The sequence below is a fragment of the Aethalodelphis obliquidens genome, unplaced genomic scaffold, assembly GCF_003676395.1.
Source record: "Aethalodelphis obliquidens isolate GAN/ISIS:26980383/991018 unplaced genomic scaffold, ASM367639v1 scaffold14, whole genome shotgun sequence".
Lineage (NCBI taxonomy): Eukaryota > Metazoa > Chordata > Mammalia > Artiodactyla > Delphinidae > Aethalodelphis > Aethalodelphis obliquidens.
Genome location: NW_020837958.1, coordinates 899,261 through 921,107, shown reverse-complemented (window position 1 = coordinate 921,107; position 21,847 = coordinate 899,261). Strand labels below are relative to the sequence as shown.

The window sequence follows — 21,847 nt, the reverse complement described above, 5'->3', positions numbered from 1 at the left end:
TTAAGGAGAACATTTTAGTGCTTAAGAAGCAGGGGTTTGGTAGAGAGGTTGTAGAAATCGATGTCTCTGGCTGAGAGCACAACTCAAATTCTGTGAATCACTTCCCTGTATCACAGTGAGAGGTGAATGTGTGATGCCCCCTCCCATCTCCCCACAGTCTGGGATGCTTCAAGCTACTCAGAAGAAGGACCTAATATAAGCCTAAACTCTTGACTGTGAATGTTAATGAGGACAAATTATCCTTCATAAAAGATAACTCAGCAATGACATTTGATTTGGTGAAGAAATATGTAACTCTAAAAAATGTTGCAGAAGAATATTAACAGATTCACCCTAATAATTACAATTAGGTGACACTGTTTTTAAAATTGGGCAAAGCCCCAACTTCCAAGTAACAATCGTGTATCATGCTACATGACCCGGGGAAGTCAGCCTGGAACTGAAATAAATGTGTCACAAATGACGTTGGATGGCTTTTTCGTTTCATTTAAAAGAATTGATTTATTCACGTCAACCCCCTTTCTGCTGGAAAAAAAAAAATAAGGGTAGGGTACCTAATTGGTAATTTTTACTCTGTTTAGGTTTTAGGGATGAAGTGATACTTAGGTATGGGCTTACTTAGACTTCTTGTGTTTTTTTGGTCTCCCACCCCCAGAAAAATGCAGACTTCTTGTTGGAATGTGGTGTGTGTGTGTTTGAGGGTGTGTGTGCATGTGATGGGGACGACCTGAAGGGGGGATGGCCATCCATGGAAGAGAAAGGGATTGTATCTTGGTAACAGAAAATGAGATGGTAATGCTTGATCTATCCAAACCTGCAGCTCCTTTCTTTGCCCATTTATGATGAGCTAAGAGGACAAAACCAAGTAGTTGGCTGTGGGTAAGAATTTCAATTGCCCATGAGCACCAGAATCTTCTCTAGTTTTTACCCTTTCTTCACTCACTCCTGGTCTCCAAACCATCCCTTCTCCCTCTTAATAGAAGTTTATATGTTAAAATGTTTTCTGAGGACTTTATGACCCTAGTCTGAAGTCCAAGAGTGGCCTGGTCTCAGTAAGTCTTAACTGTGGTGAAGTTGGAGAAAGTGGGCCTAGTATAGGCACCATCTCTCGGTTCAGATGATGTTGAGAGGACCCAGAGGAGATGACACAGTTCATCAATTCAGAGCCCTCAAAGCTGAAAAGCAATAGTCAAGCAGGACCTCCTGTGTCTTCTGGGGGCTCTGTCCGCCTCCAGGAGTATGAAATCCAGACAGCTTTTTAAAAACACAAAATAGTGGGAGGGTAACACGTAAAGGCATAAATTCTTAGAGCTCATGAATTGGAAACCATGGCTGACCTCAGATTAAACGCGTCTTCAGATTCAAATATCAACATTCTCCCTCCTCTCTTTTTACACATGGGCATTCAGGTGAAGATACTTACTGACGCAGGTAGAGAAAAGACACCTCCCTAGTGTTTTAGGCTCCAGGAGGACCTTTGCTTAAAAAGTCACAACTGTTCTCCAACTTCTCCCACAACTTTGTCCACGTAGCTCTATTCATTTTCTGGCCCAAAGACCTAAGAAAGTCCCAAAGTTATACCTGCCTTTTGTTGCATTTACCACATCAATACTTAGGAAAGCAGAAGTGGAAAGAAAAAATGAAAGACATGTTTGAAGCTCTGGCCGGAGACGAGAGAAATAGTTTCCTGGGAGAGCCTAGGCTGGACTCTGCACCTGTTCTTGGTCAAGGGCATCTCCATTCACAGCCGTGTCTGTAACCAAACTCTGCCTCTCGTCTTGGACCGCCTGGTATCCCCTCTTCTTGTACTTCCGGGTGCCGTAGATGGCCAGGGCAATGACAGCTGCCAGGACGGTGGTGATCCCCAGTGTGACCCCAGCTGCCGCCCCTCCAGACAGGCCACTACCATCCCCATGGATGACCTTCATGGCCCTGCGGAGCTCGAGAGGCTCCCCGAGCCTCCACTGGTGGGTCTGGGAATCTTTAATCCAGGAGCTTGCAGTCTCAAGATTAGTCACTAAGACAGTGTTGGTGGCAGCCTGACTCATGAGGGGTGGTTGGGTGTAAGGTGGGAGCCTGACGGGAGGCAGAGACCCTCCTGTAAAAAGCCCGGCTTTGACGCAGTAAGACACTTGGCACCCGTCACTGATGAGGGCTAGGTGTTGGCTGAAACCCCCCGGACACTTTTTTAGAGAAGGTGCCCCTAAATCTTTGTACATGACAGAATCCACCAAGGGGTTCCCGACTGCACAGCTGAAGAACCCGCCAAACGGGACGGAAAACCTATATCCCAACTCATAGTCCTGAGAGGCACATACCTTGAGGTTTTCAAAAAGTCTCAGCGGAAAGTAGCCAGCTGGGCATGACTGTGCATTTGTCAAAGGGTTGATGCTCTTATCGCTGAAGAGGCCGCCAAAGAGTAGTCCTGAGTTTTCAGGTACTTGGCCACTGGCCGCGCACCAAAAAGCCCTAAATTCTGCTTTGGCAACCCGGAAGACATCTTCACACACCGTCTTGCAGAAGATAAGGAGGGTACACTTCCGGGAACACTCCAGGTGGTTGTAACCCTCCTCGTGGGTCTGGGAGAGCAGCTGGACTGGGGTGTAGCCAGAGGGGCAGGAGAAATTGCCAGTGAGTGGATTCTTCTGCTCCAAGTTTCGGCAGAGTTGGACAACCTCATTGCCTGAGAACTGGGTGCATTCCTGGTAAACCCCGCCAAAGGAGAAATTGGTCATCTTCCCCTCGCAAGAGCCATCATCCACGTTGGCCTGGAAATTGAAGTTGGGCGAGTTGACATCTGTGCAGCCGGGGTAGGTGTTGAACGTGTAATAGCGTCTCACGGCAGTTTCCACTGTCTTAGACAGCTTTTTCACCAAGGGTCCTGGCAAGTCAGGCAGCCTGTCAGGGTTGATGAAGAAATACAGAGGCAGGCCAGCTCGGTCCATGGCCACCAGGTGGTTGGTGATGCCCTGCTGCCAGGTCTGGAGGGTGATGCCTGGGTAAAAAGGAAGCCCTCCAATGCTCTGCACCCTGGAGTCAGTTCGGTTGGAGAGGTAGCTCTTGGTGAAGGCGTTCTGTGAGGTGTGGTTCTCCTCAAATTTGAAGTTCACGATGTTTAGGAAGGTGATTCCAGCGGACGCTGTCACTGCACTGCGGCTGTTCTGGCTGTCCTGGAGCAAGGACGATCTGATGTGGTCCTCCTGAATGAGAGCAGCCCCTGCATCCACACTGGTGATGACATGGGTACCATAGTTGAGGACCAGCAGTTCCGCCAAGTAGGTGGCCATCCGCGTCTGGTTTTTCTCCAGACGCTCAGAGATGTCCATGAGCTCCTTCTTAAACCCCCAGCTTAGCTCTGCATCTGGGTTGATTTTGACTGTGTAGACCAGGTTTCTTACCTGAACCTGGGTAGTTACAGCTTGGTCCTTCACCTGAAGGGTCTTCATCCTCTGGAACTCAGGCGAGAACTTGCCGTTGACTTTGGAAAAAAGGGAGAGCTCCATGTTGATGGAGTAGGAGGTGCTACTCTGGTAATTCTCCCAGGACTCCAGGATTTTTGAGTTCATCTCCAGGTTGCTCTCTTTCTGGGGGATGGTAAAGACCTCATCAGGGACGATGTACTGTCCATCCTCTGTGGTCCTGCAGTAGGTGTAAGTCAAGTTCATCACCCGTCCCATGTCCACATTCCGCAGGTTATCCCAGCCGCCTCCAGGTAAGACTGCCAGAACAGGTAGTTTTAAGGCATTCTTGCATTTTTGAAATCCATCCTCATCTGTGTCTCCCAGAGGTTTGTTCATTTTAGCCCATACTGCCACTGCCCAGATAAGCACGGCACCCCTGACGCTGTTCATGGCTCAGATAGCCCCAGCCTGACACACTAGCACCAAGTAGCAGCCAGCAAGCTTGGGGCAGACTGAGCTGATGGGAAAGAAAGCCGTGGCTGAAACAGAAAGTTCAGCAGTTCTCCTAAAGCCACTAGTTCCTCTTTAGGCTAATCTAATCGCAAAATGGGAAAATGAGAGTCGATTGGAATATTAAGGTCAATCGGGACTTTGAAAAAGTTGTGTTGTACTAGATATGCAAACTTAGCCCTATACCCTTACCAGTTAACTACCCTAACTGCCCCCCACCTCCCCCAGGGCTGGTTACTCTGCAGCAGCAGTGGGCACTCAGAAAAACTGTAACCACACACTTTGCTGTTACCCCCAGGAGAGTTTTCTAGCTTTGAAAGAAAGCTTTGGCTTTGTTCCCTCTCTTGATGTTTCAGCTTTTCCCTGACTACTCTCTCCTGGGACTTCAATACCAGTTTCCTTTTCCTGTGTGTACAGTTGGCAATAAGCTGGTACCTACTACTATAACTTTAATTTTTTCATTCCATTGTTAAGTGCATGTAACCAGGATAGGTGCGTAAAAATGAATGGGGCTCTTCATTACTCAATTTTTTGGAGCAACAATTCATTTATTATATTATTAGGAGAAGATAATTTCCTGAATTTGCTTCTGTATGCTAATGCTAAGTCTATTAAACCCCATAATTCAGAGCAGTGTTTCCAGGCCCATTGATCTAGAACCAGGTTTAATTGAAGCCCAGCTCTGTCAATTCTGTGGGACAACTAGTAACTTAGTGGGAACCAGGGAATCCAGAGGAGTTAATGGAAACTCCCAGTTTCACCCTTATGGCTCCGTAAACCATACCATGAAACGGATGCAGTGCTGAGACTGAAAAAGTCATGTTTCAATTTACAGGTCACCTGTATGCATTCTGGAAAGAAGGTTTCAAGCAACTGAATTACCACAGATTGTCACTGATGCAGCTGACAAGTGTTTTCAGAAATAATGAGGCCAGTTGCCTAGCTTCACAGGCTGAGCACCACTAGTTATTAAAACCTTGATGTAGAGCTGCCATATGACCCAGCAATCCCACTCCTGGGCGTATATCTGGAGAAAACTCTAATTCCAAAAGATACACGCACCCCAATGTTCATTGCAGCACTATTTACAATTGCCAGGACATGGAAACAGACTAAATGTCCATTGACAGATGAATGGGTAAAGAAGACGCGGTACATACATACAATGGAGTACTACTCAGCCATAAAAAGAATGAAACAATGCCATTTGCAGCAACGTGGATGGACCTAGAGATTATCATACTAAGTGAGGTAAGTCAGACAGAGAACAATAAATACCATATGATATCGCTTATATGTGGAATCTAATATACGACACAAATGAACTTATCTATGAAACAGACACAGACTCACAGACAGAGAGAACAGACTTGTGGTTCCCAAGGGGGAGGGGGAGTGGGAGAAGGATGGATTGGGAGTTTGGGATTAGCAGATGCAAACTATAATATATAGGATGGATAAACAACAAGGTCCTACTGTACAGCACAGGGAACTATATTCAGTATCCTGTGATAAGCCATATTGGAAAAGAATATGTAAAAGAATATATATATAGATAGATAGATATCTGAATCACTTTGCTGTATAGTAGAAATTAACACAAAATTGTAAATCAACTATACTTGAATAAAATAAATTTTAAAAAAAACCTTGATAGTATTCTGTGAACCCAGAAATACCACATTCTGGGTCTATTCATGCTTCAGTTATCATGCTCTGGGGAATTCACTTACTTTGAAGAGGGATTAATTTATGAACCAGTGTCCATTTTCTACTTGGCTAGAGAAGCAAGCCTCTGGTTAATTTATAAATCAATTAGTTATAAATTTATAGCTCAGTAGAGTAATCCTAGAATTAGAAAAATTAGAGTTGAAAGCCCTTGAGTACTTCCAGTAAGTCTGTTGAAATATCCAAATACTTCTCTTCAAACTCTTTCAGGGCTAGTTCATCAGAATTAGAAAACTCACTTACATTGTTATGAAGACATGCTGACAATTTCTTACTTTTTGTTTTGGTTTTAATAGATCCTGATGAGACTTCACTCTTCTTCAGTGAAAATACAAGCAAGGTGAATATAGATAATTCTATATTCAGGTGTTCCTATATCTCTAAACACTTAGTCATTGTCATTTACATTTGGACAGCCTTCCTCTTCACTTTTATCATAGCAAAAAAAGATTGAAAATGACTAAAAGAGCCAAGAAAGAGTGAAGTTATATTACATCCATATGACAAAACATTTTACAGCCATCATAATTATATTTTCAAACAATTTTAATAACATGAGAAATTCTTATGCCATAATGTTATGTGAAAAAGGCATGACATACATTCAATATGACCTCAACCATGTACAAATATAACTAGAGGAATATACACCAACGGACCCATTGACAGTAATTATATCTAGTAGGTAGGTTTTATGAATTATTTAAATTTTTTCCACTCTTCTCTACATTTTGAGTTTTCAACAATAAGCATGTTTTTACTCATTTAACAAATTTTTATTGAGAATCTACCAAGTACCAAACACAGGGATGGGTAGCCATCACTTTTGCACTCAGAAAAGTGAGCAGCAAATATACATTTAAAAAACAAAAGAAACCAAATATTTCTGGAATTTCCATATTCCATATACCATATATCATTTGGAGATGATCCAAAGCCTATGACTGTGTTTGCTGTGCTCAAGGAAGTTCTCTTTGCAATTCATGGGGAAAAAATGAAAGAAGAAGTGCAAATGGGAATTTCGGCTCAACTTAAATTTGCATATGCCACCAGCAGCGATTGGTGCTCGTAATGGTCACATAGGAGGAATCGACCTCCAAGAGTTTGACCAGAGCATTTCACCCATTCTTGTGTTGCTTTACTCTGCTCACCAGCAATTTCTTCCACTTTTTCTTGTCCTGAAAGGCACAGGCAACCGCATAAACTCTCCAAATGGCCACTCTCAAGGGCTTGTGTCTAAAAGCTAAACTTTGGTCTCTAAAAAGGCAACTTTTCTACAAAAGTTATGCATCTGAGGGAAGAGATATGGGAACACATGTATATGTATAACTGATTCACTTTGTTATACAGCAGAAACTAACACACCATTGTAAAGCAATTATACCCCAATAAAGATGTTAAAAAAAAAAAAAAGTTATGCATCTGTGTTGCAAAAGAGTGATTTCACTTCCTCCAAAAAGAGGCAAGAGGGAAGTCCCACATCTGCTTTCTTTCTCAGTTTGAGCACGTGCTTTCTGACACCAGCTCACGCAGAGCCAAACCATGATTCATGTCTGAGGTTCAGTTCTGTGTGGGCTTGGAGCTGGTCCAGGTGTTCCCTACTTCTGCATTTCACCTGTGGTCTGAAATAGGGAGGAACGTTTGGCTGTGTTTGCAGGGACCATCCCCTTGCTTATTTTTAGCAGGAATCTAGGAAACTGGATTTAGCAAGAGTCTGAAATCTGACAGTCAAATAGTCCCTAAATGGATCAAAGAACTATGACTCTCAAAGACTCTGGAATAAACTTGGTTCTGGCAAATCCAGGAGGAATCAGTAACAACGGGACGATATTTTCTTTTCTGAACAGTTGATTGCTAACCTAATGCTCTGAGAACTGCTTTGTCAGCTCCTTCTCCTCAGAGACTATTCTTCTCAGCAGGACTGTTTATGTCCTGACCACAAAAGTCAGAACACAGTGGTTTCTTGATTCCTTTTCATCTTGTGAGGAAAAAAAAAACAACAGAAGGCCCATGTGAAATTCTACATATTCCCAATAAATATGCCGGAATTTGGCCACCTCGACCATTTTATTTCTTTTCTCTATTACCATTTGTCCCTCATGTTGTTTCTAATTCTTTTCCTCCTCAACAACTTTTCCCCTTCTGCTCTTTTTTTTCCCTTTGCCATTTCCATATTTAGGTTTGGAGGACACAAGTCCGTGATTTAAGGTGATACTTCCACTGTACTAAAGAAGGAAATCTTAATGTGGCAGAGACTTCCTCTTTAAGCTACCACTTCCCTATTGCATGTCATGGCAGACATCACTAATCAATCTCACCATTAATTCCACTGAGCTCTGAGGCTGCCTCATTATCATTCTTAGCCCAGTTCCACAGAACACTCTAAAGGAAGCCTATTTCACCCACCCCTTAAATAAATACTCATTGAGCGCCTATTACTCAGGCACCCATTGTAGGTACTGTTTTTGCCGTAGCCAATGTCAAATTTAATGCTCTTAAGAGTCTGGCTGAGCCGGTGTGCCCTTGGAACCACTGCTTCCTTTTTTTCTATTCTCCAAGCTAAGCTCCACTGGACTGAGCAGTTAGGACCAACCCATTCCCCCCTCCCCATCAGCTTTCAGGTTTCCTAATGACACCAGTCTAATATGAAGAGTGCCTCTTTTTTTTTTGCGGTACAAGGGCCTCTCACTGTTGTGGTCCCTCCCGTTGCGGAGCACAGGCTCCGGACGCGCAGGCTCAGCGGCCATGGCTCACGGGCCCAGCCGCTCCGCGGCACGTGGGATCTTCCCGGACTGGGGCACGAACCCGTGTCCCCTGCATCGGCAGGCGGACTCTCAACCACTGCGCCACCAGGGAAGCCCAAGAGTGCCTCTTATATTCTCCTTCTGCTGAAAGCAGCTAAACACAGAGAGCTTTGCTCACAACAGGACTGGAAACACAGTGGGATTTCTCTTATTCCCTCGTTTCTTAGTCCCCGAGCATTGCTTGTCACGTAACTCCTCTTTGGAGGAAGATTTGAGCAAAAGAAGTGATTGGGTGGCATCTGGACTCTGGACTGCTGGCCGAGTTCACATTTCTATACTTGTTGCATTATTGGGTAACACAAGACCAATCTAACATTCAATCTTTTCCTCTTTTCCTGCAGGATCTTCAGAGGGACTTCAAGCAGAGATGAAGTAAAAATTTCCACCATTTTTCTTTCTACCTGAAATAACCATGGAAACAAGTGAGTTAGGGGAGGTTGTTCTTCCATCATGGAATTATGTGGAATTGGGAGCTTTGGCTCCTCCACTGAAATTTTCCTATTGTCTTTACTACTTCTTTGTGATCTAAATACGAAATTAAGAGCATGGGCTGGGTTGTGAGTCTATTCAATCTCTAGACTTTGTTCTGCTTTGTACAGTCACTGAAAATATCTCAGCAGCTAGACTGATGTGCACAGATGTGAAATAGAGGTTTCAGAATTGAAATACAGGTAATATCCTGGCTCCATATGTGACTTAGGGCAAGTTCTAGAGTCTCCCTAAGCCCCCATCTCCTCAACTGTGACACACAAATAGCATCTACCTCTACGCAGTAGATGAAGTTGTTGAGAGGATTAACAGAAGCCATGCATGTAAAGCTCTGTAGGACCCAAGCAAGAGCTCACTGTATATCAGCTTTTAGCTTTGCTGGACTTGTCGCTGCAGGTTTCAGACTGACTCTGCAGTTCAATCCTCACAGGAGGGGAATGGGAGAAAAGCCGTATTAGAGCATCTCAGGAACTTGACTTTTTTCTGCTCATCCATTTGATAGCACGGGAAGTCCTACTGACTCAGAGAGACCACCTGAATATTTTTTATTAATATCCTGAACAAAGATATGCATATCTTTAAGGAAAACAATATAGTAGCCATGCCATCTAGATTAACAACACAGGTAAATCAGAAATGACTGGATGCTTTATCAAAGAATTCATTTCAGGAGTCTCTTAGAATGGGAATAACAAACTCTTTATGTAAACGGCCAGCCGGTAAATTTTTCAGGCTTTGCAACCAAATGGTCTCTGTGGTAACTACTCAACTCTGCCATTGTACTGCAAAAGCTGATGATACGTGGGACTTCCCTGGTGGTCCAGTGAGTAAGACTCCATGCTCCCAATGCAGCGGACCCAGGTTCGATCCCTGGCTGGGGAACTAGATCCTGCATGCACGCCACAGCTAGAAGTCCGAATGCCGCAGCTAAGAAGTCGGCATGCCACAACAAAGATCCCACGTGCCACAACTAAGACCTGGCACAGCCAAGATAAATGAATTTTTTTTAAAAAAAGTAGACGATATGTAAATGCATGGGCATGACTGTGTTCCAATAAATCTTTACAAAAACAAGTGGGGGCTGACTTTTGCCTGGGGTCTGCGGTTTACTGACATCCTGGTTCAACCTCAAGGGATACACGTAACAATATCTTTGAGCTCTGCTTTTTTTTTTTTTTTTGCATGTGGACCAATTTTAAAGTCTTGATTGAATTTGTTACAATATTGCTTCTGTTTTGTGTTTTGATTTTTGGCCTCAAGGCATGTGAGATCTTAGCTCCCCGACCAGGGATCAAACCCACACCCCCTGCATTGGAAGGTGAAGTCTTAACCTCTGGACCACCAGGGAAGTTCCTCTTTGAGCTCTTCTGCAGAACTAAAACCCACAACAAATGGAAGATAACTACTTGTTGAAACATTCTTCATTCTAGAGAGAAGGTCGCAGTTTGATAACCTCGAGAACCACAGAAGCTCATCAGGAGGGCACCTGAGGCCAGATTAAAGGAATGCAGGCCCTGCACGCACCCTGATCCCATCAGTGACCCCGCCCTGGAACCATTGCTATAAAACTCACCAAATCCCACCAGGTTGGGTCACACAGTTTTTTGTCTTTGTTTTTTTCTGTGTGTGTGTGGTACATGGGCCTCTCACTGCTGTGGCCTCTCCCATTGCGGAGCACAGGCTCCGGACGCGCAGGCTCAGCGGCCATGGCTCACGGGCCCAGCCACTCCGCAGCATGTGGGATCTTCCCGGACTGGGGCACGAACCCATGTCCCCTGCATCGGCAGGCGGACTCTCAACCACTGCGCCACCAGGGAAGCCCATGTCACACAGTTTTGAGGGCATTAGTCTGCTGTGTCCCCCTTTGCTTGACAAAACAATAAAGCTCTTCTTTTCTACTTCACCCAAAACTCTGTCTCTGAGATGCAATTCGGCACTGGTGCACAGAGGCTGAGTTTCGGCATCCGTACCTAGAAGCAGCAAATTCATAAAGACAGAAAGTAGAAAGGGGTTGGGGCAGAGAAGAATGAGGGGTGTGAAAATGCAAGAAAATGTTGACAATGTGTATTTATTTGGGGTGTTGCAGAGGGAAACTCGAACTGAAGAGCTCCCTTTTGAGATGCAGGCAAAAACACAGCTAAAGGCAGTTACACAAACTTGAAGTCCTCTGTCTGGGTGCTGAGCAGAGAATGCTGTTTATTTAGATTGAACTAGTCCCCAGATTCTCCAGGCTAAATCTTTCTTCAGCTGCAGTAGCCTCCCAAACCCTCAGATACTTCCCCTGCGAAGAGTTCTGGCTGGTCCTCCAACCCCTCACCTCCAAAGACCACTTGACCTCTCCCAGGAGGAGGTCTGGACTCTGACATAGTCTCCACCTGACCCGCAGCAAGGGGAGGGTCGCTTAATTTAGCAGATACGAATGTGGGATGCCCAATTACATTTAAATTCCAGTTAAACAACAAATAATTTTTTAGTCAGAGTATGTCCTATGCAACACTGGGGGCATACTTACACTCAGAAAAATATTCATTGTTTATCTAAAATTCAAATTTGGGAATTCCTTAGTGGTCCAGTGGTTAAGACTTGTGCTTTCACTGACATGGACTGGGGTTCGATCCCTGGTTGGAGAGCTAAGATCCCACAAGCTGTGTGGCCAAAAAAATATTTAAAAATAAATAAAATTACTAAAAAAAAAAAACCCAATAAATAAAATGCAAATGTAACTGAGCATCCTATATTGTATCTGGAGACCCTAAACACTACTGGACTGAAAGAGGCCTGGCTTCTTCTCACTTCTGAGCTCACATGAAGCACTGGGCCACCAGATGTGAGATGTGGTTTCTCCAGTAGTTGGTAAGAGAATACTGGATAACGCAGCCCAGAAATACAGAGGACTTAATTCCTTGTGCTAGTGACACTGAGAGATAGGAGGAATCTGGCACGTAATTTGCTCTTCGTTTCTCCCTCCAGTGGACTATTTTGAGGACTGGTGGTTTTGTGTGCTCTCTCTGAAGACATTTGCGTGACTAAACAATTGTCTGTGTCTTTCCTTAAACTGTGATCAGCTCAGTAATACAGCCCCTTAGACTTCCTTTGTCTCCTTTGCTGCCTTACCTCCCTTTTCCTTCTACCTTTGCTGCCCTGGGATTGTACCTCCCAATGAAACATTAATTAATGTAGAGTATTAATTAATATTATAATGTTCCTCTATGTGCTCCACGGCATCCCTTGCATTTATCACTATGTTAATGGACTTCTTGTCTGACTCTCTCCCCTAGTAAACTGTAAGCTCCTAAAGGGAAGAGATCATGTTTTTTTCGGTTCATCACTGTATTACCCGAGGCTGGTGCTATATCTGGTACATAGCAGATACCCAATCAATATATGTTACTATTGAATGAATAAACAAGTGAATAAAGCCAACACAGCTGATAATATTTCTAGAACATGTCCTCAGTAAATCAGGTCTTGAGTGGTTGGGAATGAATACTTGAGCTGAAGCAAAATTATGATAGGATTTTTGTTTCAACTTACATTAGTATCTCTGAGCACTTACTCTGAGCCTAGCTTGTGTGACTTGTATTTCTTATTACAAAATTTAATTTGGTTTTCTGGTCTGTAATTGTGTCTTGGTGAATTTGGGAGGGCGTAAGCTTAGTGTCTTACATAATACATGAGTCATAAGAGCCCAGATGGAATGTCCCTATGTGCCAACTCCTTCTGCCTTATTTACATCTGATCTGGTATTTAAAGTTTTGATCCTGCAGGACTGAACCCACACCTGCTTGCATACCCACCTTGGTTCCCATCCCTGCCAAGTATCTGCATCTAGTGAAGCTGGCCTTGGGATACTTGGTCCTCACCCCATTCCTCTTCCCTTTCCGTCTCCCTAATCTGCCTATGCAGCGTGCAAGCAGGGCTTGCCTGGAGGGTAGAACAGAGGTTAAGAACGAAGGAGCAACAATCACAATTCTTGCCCAATTCTGATAACATTTCCATTCTGAGGACCGTCAAGAGAAGGACTAAGGGAAATAGGGGACGAATAGGAAAGAAAAACAGGTCAGTATAATGCAAAATGGTGATAGGAGGGGTTTAATAAAAAATTCTAGAGGACCTCCCTTGTGGTCCAGTAGTTAGGACTCCATGCTTCCCAGGCAGGGGGTGTGGGTTCGATCCTTGTTCGGGGAACAAAGATCCCACATGTCGTGCAGCATGGCCAAAAAAAAAATCTAGTTATTCGAACACCAAACCTGAGCTTTGCTAATAAGAGTCAGAGCCCTGATTTGGGGGTTTCCTGGGTCTTAAGTAGGCTTTTCTGCCCCCCTTTCCTCCTGGTCTTCTCTTGAAGGGAGGTTTTTAATTTCTATCTTGGGAAATTAGGGCATCGTGGGGCAGTAGAAGTAGCACAGGGTTAGCAATATGGAGACGTGGATTCTATTCCTCATTCTATACTAACCTGCTGGTGACCTTAGGCAAGTCATTTCCCCTCTCTCTCTCTGTTTCCCAATATGTAAAATAAGAGGGTGTGTTGAGGTCCTTTCCAGCATCTTCATGAGGCACGAGTCTGCATTCCAGTTACAACCTGCCTCAATTTGAAAGCTACGGCTGCGATCTTTTATTTTAAAAGTTTTAGAAGATTTTGTTTTGTGCAGGTCATGGCGTGTATGTTCTCCCATTTTGTTCCTGCTGAAACTTCCTCTTGGTGACTTATTTCCCTGTGTGGTTTGACATTTGTGACTCGAGCCCCTTTTCCACTGAGGTTTGCTGTGCAGGGCTGGTTTGCACCGGTTTGTTCAGCTCTTCCTCCAAGGTGGTTTTCATTTTGTCTCTGCTGAGGCCTTATAATCATACTGGACCAGAGTTTGTGTTAATTTCTTGGTTTGGAGTCGATGTGAACTAAGACCTTCCATCTGTGTCAACACATGCCTGGGGTTCTCTGATCTCTGTTAAGATGGCAGGAATCCTAGCCATTTTCCACGGGCGCGTGGGTGGAGTTTTCCTCATCGGCAGGTGGTGGCAGAGGCAGCGCTTCTTGACTCCCAGGACGGTTCCAGCCTCCCTTGAACATTGTACACAGGACCAGTGGCCTGGGTGATCTCCCACAGCCCTTAAAGCCCCAGTACCCTGCTCTGAGGTCGGCGTCTGGCTCCGAACGTCCCTCAGCCACGGGCTTAAGTACCCACTCGCTGCTCTGATTGTGAGCGCTCTCTTTCTAGCACCCGCAGATTTCCCTTTCTTGGTTTTGAGCTTGAATCTTTGTGTTTGAGCTTGAATCTTTGTGTTTGCGGAAATGGGTCTGTGCCTGTGTGTCTAAGGTGTGGGAGTCTCCCCTGGGTCAGCTCAACCAGCCAAATCCTCTCTTGTTATGATTATTTTGTGCAGTTAACTTTTTCATAGGTATAATGGGGGTGCGGGCACATACGTTGCAGCACAAGGGCTTTGGAGAACAAACTTTCCTGCTGTCACGTCCCTTCCTCCCAGTAAAAGAACACCTTCACTGAAGTCTGAGACCCTGTCTCCAGAGGGGACAGCTCTCCTTCTGCAGGGAGAGTCGGGCTTCTAATGTGCTCTGCTCTCCCTCTCCCTGCGTCCCCTGAAGAAAGATGGAGAACATCGTGAACAGCTTCCACAGGAAGTGACGAGAACAGAATGTTTCACGAGGCACGGGGCACGGAGAGCAGCTGCTTACCGCGTGAGATGGAGGGAGGGAAGGATGGAGAAAACCGAGGTCCTTTGGTGGAGAAAGATCTCGGACCAATTTTACAGACAGTAGGATGTCAACGAGAACCATTTCCTTCCCTCCTTCCCCTTCATTTCCACACTTATGTGTGTGTGTATGTGTGTGAGAGTGTGTACTGTGTGAGTGCATGTATGTGTGAGTGTATGTTTATGAGTGTGTATGTGTGTGTATGTGTGTGTGAGTGTGTGTATCTATGTGTGTGACTGTGTATGTGTGTGTGAGTGCATGTGAGTGTGTGTACGTGTGTGAACATGTCTGTGTGTCGTGTGTATATATGTGTGTAGTGTGTGTATGTGTCTGTGTGTGTCTGTGTGTAGTGTGTGTGTCTGTGTGTGTAGTGTGTTGTCTGTGTGTATGCATGTGTGTATGTGCCTATGTGTGTAGTGTGTATGTGTGCATGTGTGTAGTGCGTGTATGTGTGTGTATGTGTGTAGTGTATGTGTCTGTATGTGTGTGTATGTGTGTGTAGTGTGTGTGTCTATGTGTGGTTTTGTGTCTGTGTGTGTGTCTGTATGTGTGTGTGTGTATGTGTGTGTGTGTGTAGAGAAAAATGCGTGGTCAAGACACAGGGAGGCGGGAGAACTCAGTTTGAATCCCAGCCTCGTTGTTCTCTTGCAAATTGCTTCTCTCCTCTGGGCTTTTATTTCCTAATTCTAATTCCCCGAATTAGAGGATTGTATTAAATTTGTAGATTATAAACATGATTTTAGCTGTGGAACCCTTATTTTCAAATGCAGTCTTTCAGGGAAACTTTCATGGAAAAGAAGAGCTGCCTCCAATGAACAAGGGCCAGAGCCCCAAAGCCCAATGGCTTCATTTCCTTCTCACCACTTGGAGGAGGCAGATCACCAGGGTCCCTGGAATACAGTTTGAAAACTGCCAGTCTATGTACAGTTTCTACAGTTTCTTCCAGTTGGGGCATTATAATTATTAGAAGGAGAAAACTTTCCCTAGCCATAAAATTCATGAGACAGAGCTGAAGTGGCAAGATTTCCCTGAAAACAGGAAGTGAAAGCTGCCAGACTGTGAGGCAATATGGTTTTTAGACCGTATTGCATTCTTTCTTATAGGACCTTTCACCACAGTTTCGGTAAGATTTTGATGGTAACGGCCAGCTGTTGTGTAGACATGGGAAGATTGCTGGGCTGGAGAGAAGTGCTTTCAGTAGCCAGCTGTGAGTCATTTGCAAATTATTTCACCACCCAGAGGCTCAGTTCTTTATTTGTGAAAGAGGGAAGTGGAGTAGACTAGTCACTAAGAGATCACTGACGACTAAAAATGTTCTGAGATAGAGCAAATTATTAACGTACTCACAGAAACTTATTGTGCAAATACTACGTGTCAGACACCACTTGCTCTGCATGGAGATTATGGTCTAATGGGAAGATAGACACTGAACAATGATGCTTTATATGGAAAAGGAAGTACAGGGTTATAAATGACCAGAGAGGAAGCTCTCAACCTGGACCAGCGGGTCGGGCGGTCCTCTAAGACAGACAGAGATAGAGACAGACAGAGACACAGAGAGACACAGAGGTAGAAGGAGATAGACACAGAAAGACAGAGACAGATGAGAGAAGCAGAGAGAAAGAAACAGAAAGAGACAGAGAATGGGGAGAATGATGGAAAAGGCATCTTGGATGACTACAGATGAGGGAGATAAGTTTGATTTCAGCTAAGATTAGAGATATAGGTGACCCAAAGAACCAAAATGGATTCACTTTCTAATGCAGCGACCTGGTGGGTAAAGCAAACTCTTTGGTTATCTTTATATTCTACTTGGTTCCAAAATGTTTGAGCAAGCAGCTTGCAAAGATATATAAAATGTACAAAATAACAGATTAAAAGAGTGGTGAAAGAAAAAAGTAGAGTTGCAGAGTAGAGCCAGGAGTAAGAATAAAAGTGCTCATCAGAGTTACCTAAATTCTTGCTACAGATGAGTCACAAATTTTACTCAAAACTTCTCAGCAATCAATGTAGAAAGAGCTTGTGTTTCCATATTCAATGATGCAATTCACAGTGTTAATGGGACAAATATGGAAAAATTGTTGATAGGAAAGCAGTTAGAGAGTAAAATTCTTCTGGGGTCCTCCACGCTAAATGATTCACTATGGAGGCTGATACAATGTTGTCTGCTAAATTCTTTTTTATCTGGCTTAATCCAGAGTGAAACTTCAAAGCATCAACCTGCCCTGCCTCTTATTATCCCCCTAACCCTGATATCTTGATACATTGCCTCTCAAGACTTTTCCTTCACCAGAGCCTACAGCACAACCGGTCATTTCTTTATCTGAATATAGAAACAGATGCTATAAGTTGGGTTGGACCTTCATTACTGTTGTTACCTTTGAAGAACATGATTCATTCATTACTAATTCAATTTTGGTTTTGTTTTAACATTTTGGTTTCTCCTTGTTTCGTAGTTATTTGGGAATCAAACCATTCAGAGGGAAGAGATATGGGAACATAGGTATATGTATAACTGATTCACTTTGTTACAAAGCAGAAACGAACACACCATTGTAAAGCAATTAGACTCCAATAAAGATGTAAAAAATATTTGTTCCATTAACAAATCTATTTTTTTTTTTTTTTTTTTTTTTTAACAAATCTATTTTTGAATAATGCTTTTTAAATTATTGTTTTAAATAAAGCTCCTGGTATAGAACTTAAGTGGTGATCTTATTGAAACTAATCCTAACTATTTAACGGAAGTCAGTCAGTCGTCCTTTCTCTTCATGCACTGAAATCAGGCCTGACCTGAGAAATTAGTCGTTTTTTGTTTTTCTGTTGTTTTTTTTTTTTTTTTTACAGAATTTGCTTTAATATTTCCTTCTTCGTCTCTGGACGATGCCAAGCATACGTGTAAGAATATGTATTTTCAATGAATGGCCTTGGTGTCGTGTAGACATGCACTTAGGATCTCCTTAGCTTGTTAGTGTGTGCCTTTGTGTATGTTACGTTACCTCCTTCCCGAGTCTTACATATCTCATCTCTTAGATAAAGACGATTAACACCCCTATCTCATAGTGTGGTTGTGAAAACTAAAGGAAAAAAACTGTGTATATTAGAGACTTTCTGTAGTAAGTAAATGAGGACAATAAACGATCCTATCTAATAGGATCATTTCAAGGATTAAAAGAATACATTTAAAGGGGCATCAGGGAGGAAAAATAAATCAGTTTGATAGTATCATCCTTCACCAAGGGTATGAAGAGATAGCTGCCCTATTACATTGCTGACAGGAGGGTCCATTGGTAGCCGCTCTAGAGAGAACTTGGCAGTGTCTATTAAAATTTTAAAATATACATGTCCTATAAGCAGCAATTCAACTCCTCAGTTTCTACCATAAAAGTGCATATTAGCAGGAAGTGTATGTACAAACGTGCATGTTACAACACTGTTTGTAATAAACTAGCAAAAACTGGACACTACCTAAATGTCCATCAGGGAGGAATAGGTACATACACTTTGGCACATCAATTCTACGAAACAATGAAAAAGGCTAAGGTAGATTTATATGTATAATATGGAAAGAGGTCCAGGAAATAATGATTGAATTTTTAAAAAATCAAGGAATAGAATGATCATTCAGTATGATTTCATTTATGTGAATACATAGAGAGCTACATAAAGCAGTACGATATATTTTTGATTGGTACATATGTGAATGTTATTAAGCAGAAAAAGTATAAATTTACATGTCTGCCAACATAAACCATAGCTACCTCTTGGGGAGACCAGGAAGGGATTAAAATTGAGGGTTCTGGTTTAAACATTCCTTTACCTATGGTGTTTTAATTTTTTCTGATAGGGAATTTATATGTTATAGAGTTGAAATGAAGTTTATAAAAGCTTCTGAGAACAATGTCTGGCATATAATAAGCTTCTAATAAGTGTTAATTCCTTCCTTTGGCCTAAGAGGAATCTCTAAATCATCTACCAAGTGAATTTGGATTTATTTATTCATTTATTGAACAAATATTTATTAACACAGAGTTTGTCCCAGTCATAGCTTATGCTTCAGGGAAACAGTAGAGAGTAGTTTACAACTTGAGTAGAAGGAAGATAAACAAACAAAAAAAAAATAGTAGTGTTGTAGGAGCTGATGGACGAAATAGAGGATGCTATGGGAATACACTGCAGTAACTCTTTACTATGTCTGGAGGAGTCAAGGGCCAAGGAAGGCTTTACAGACAAACTTCAAAGTCATACCCCTCCTATACCTAAACTCCCAGTAATCCAAGTGGTCAGAGGAGAATGGATCAAATACCAGCATGAACTGGAAGAAGGACAGAAGCAGAAGAGTTACAGCCAAAGTTGATGCAACTTAGGGGAGGCTGTCACGATTCACCATGATTTATATACACAACCACTAAAGAAGCAAGACTTCATAAATGTTTGTCCTTTGCTCAAGAACCATCTTGTAGAATAGGATCAAAGACAAATTAAATTCCACATTCAATTCTGCTGCAAACTCACTGACTTGGTTGTCCTATCTCAAATCATGTCATAGGGATCTGGGATAGGACACAGAAGGGGCCCCTTCTGAGATAATGCATGAAAATGAAGGCAGGGGTGCCAGAATCAGGGAACAGGTTGCATTCAAATTCCGGAGCAACAGTAGAAAAGATACCAACTCTAGTATATGGAGTGAAAGTCAGTTGGGGATGAGGTGAGAACAGAGAGTAAGTCAAATATGCACAGAGCAAGAGTGGAAGCTCGTCTAGGGAACAGATATGGAATCAGAGCTGCCAGAGGAAGACTCTCTTCTCTGACTCTGTTCCTTAAATCAGGTCCCACCCAGTCACTAGGCAGTTTCAACCAAGAAAATTAACCGTATGGCACTCTGCTCTCCTTTAGGGCTTCTCCCTTACCCTTATCTCTGCTCTTTGCTCACTGTGATTTCACATCTTTGGATCTGCTGGTTTAGGTCCCTATTTCTGACCCCAGGGGACACCATGACCCCACAGATGTGACCCTGGTCTCTTTTCACACACGGTTTACAGATACCCTATTGCTTTGCTGGCTCCGAGTCACCACTGCTGAACCCAGTTCAATGAGGGCTCTCAGGTCAGAGAGTCAGCCTTCCTGGTCAGTATCAACCTTTGGGTAGGTAAGTATCCAAGGCAAAGGGAACAAAAAATTTGTCCCAAATAGTGAATGGACTGGTAAACAGGTGTTCTGTAAACAGGTCTCTAATCAATGCTCATGGTCCTAGGCCATGTCCCAACTGGCTCTAAGGCATCCTGGACACAGCACCTGAGGCCATAAAGCTAAGGAATATCATAGCAAAGCATATTTATTTTCTATTGCAAGTGATCAAAATTGAAACCCTACCAGTCTATGACAAGAAAAGTAAAAGGAAGGAACAAACCTTTGTAGAGCCTAATTACACAGTAGGCATGTAGGTTGGGGATCTTATTTGAAAGAGTTTCTTTAAATTATTATTCATATTCCTATTATTACTAATAATAAGTGGGCCACTTATTATTATGATTACATATAGCAAAACTTAAGGGATTTTTGTTTGTTTTTTCTTTTAAACTCAAGGAACTATAAGACACAGAGAGGACATCTGCTTCTTTCTCTCCTTGAGCTTTTTCAATGTATCTTTGATCTCCTTGATGGGGAGATGGGGCTCATCATGGGAATCACAGCTCCATAGAGCGTGGACACCAACTTATCTTGGTCTAATGAGTAGCCAGCACTAGAATGGAGATATGAGAAGAGACCAGAGCCATAGAAGAGAATCACTGTGGTCAGATGAAAGGAACAGGTGTTGAAAGACTTTGTTGGCCCTTGGGTTGAATGGATCTTCATGACAGCAGCAATGATGTAGCCATAGGGAACCAGGACCACAAGAGCTGAAGTCCCACCAACTGTACACACAACAAGAAAGTTCATTACCTGACTGAGGAAGGTACTAGAACAAGGCAAGACCAGCAGCGGTGGCAGGTCACAGAAAAAGTGGTTAATGATTCGTGGCCCACAGAAATGGAGCCAGAATATAGAGCTGGTTTGGACCAATCCGGTGAGGAATCCTCCAGCATGCGCTGTAATGGCCATCCCCATTAGATGGTGGGTGTCACGAAGGCTGTGTAGAGCAGAGGGTTGGAGATGGCAGCGTACCAGTCATATGCCATGGCTTCCAGGAGACAGCCCTCTGTGCTTACCATGCCAATGAAGAAGAAAAATTGAGCATCACAGCCCACAAAGGAGATGGTCTTCTGCTCCTTGAAGAAGTCACAGAGCATCTTAAGGGCTATAGAGGAGGTGTATGAAATATCAGTGAAGGACAGTTACAAAGGAAGAAACACATGGTGGGGTGGAGGTGTGAGTCCATGGCAATCAAGACAGTAAGGCCCAGGTTCCAAGCCAGAGTCATGGAGTAGATCCCCAGAAACAGTACAAAGAGGGTAACTTGCTGCTCTGGAGGCTCTGAAAATCCCCAAAGGATGAAACTGGTCGTCATGCTGATATTCCTTCCCGGGGCCATCTCTCTTCTCTCCGCTGCCCTCAAAGCCCCAAAATGAGATTCCTGGGGCAAAGAAAATCCAGGTGAAGAAACCATTTTGTTCCGTCATGGAAACATAGACGCCCCAGAGCCAGAAGAGACAGTGGAAGGCAAATGTCCTACCCCCATCCAATGCAGAAATCCCCTCTACAGCATTTATTGGGTCTTTCAAAGAGACTGTTATCACCCTGATCTGATTCATTTGTTTATGCAGAAGTGACAGGTCCCAGAAGAGACTGGCATTTTTGCATTACCTGGATCATCACCTTCACTGTCAATGTCACGACTTCATCAAAGGAGGTTGTTAATAGCACTTGGACTAAGTACCCCCACTTTTTTTTCCAGTTGATCCAAGCATTGTGATTGGATTAATGAGCCACTCAGATTTATACTAGATTTTTTTTCTTTTTTGAGAAGAAATGCCTAGAGAGGCGATTTTGTGTTTCTTATCACCATAGTCTGTTCTGACCAGGTTTTATGGGGTCAAGGTGTTCTTTTTCCTTAAAGCAGAGGAACGAAGCACTTAGAGATCTGAAACACTGGCATCCCCTTTAGAGATTCAAGAAAGGGATAAGGAAACAAAAGTTCAACCCTGTGAAAAGCTTATGCTCATTTTGCACAAATATTATCAACTCACCTTGCCCCATGTGTTTGATAG

At 43.2% G+C, this 21,847-nt stretch overlaps 2 protein-coding genes across 2 annotated transcripts; both read right to left on the bottom strand.

Annotated features, from left to right (window-relative positions):
* On the bottom strand, window positions 1-3,939 carry MPEG1 (macrophage expressed 1). The gene has a single exon (XM_027114615.1). It carries the CDS (start codon window positions 3,849-3,851, stop codon window positions 1,698-1,700), a length of 2,154 nt encoding a protein of 717 aa, XP_026970416.1. The 5' UTR covers window positions 3,852-3,939; the 3' UTR covers window positions 1-1,697.
* Window positions 3,940-20,235: 16,296 nt separating this feature from the next.
* Window positions 20,236-21,207, bottom strand: LOC113625190 (olfactory receptor 5A1-like; the record flags this gene model as incomplete). The annotated part of the gene is given in 4 exon segments (XM_027115682.1): window positions 20,236-20,309; window positions 20,312-20,749; window positions 20,752-20,973; window positions 20,976-21,207. Coding segments are annotated over 4 exon segments (930 nt in total), but the record flags the coding sequence as incomplete, so codon positions are not given.
* Window positions 21,208-21,847: the final 640 nt, after the last annotated feature.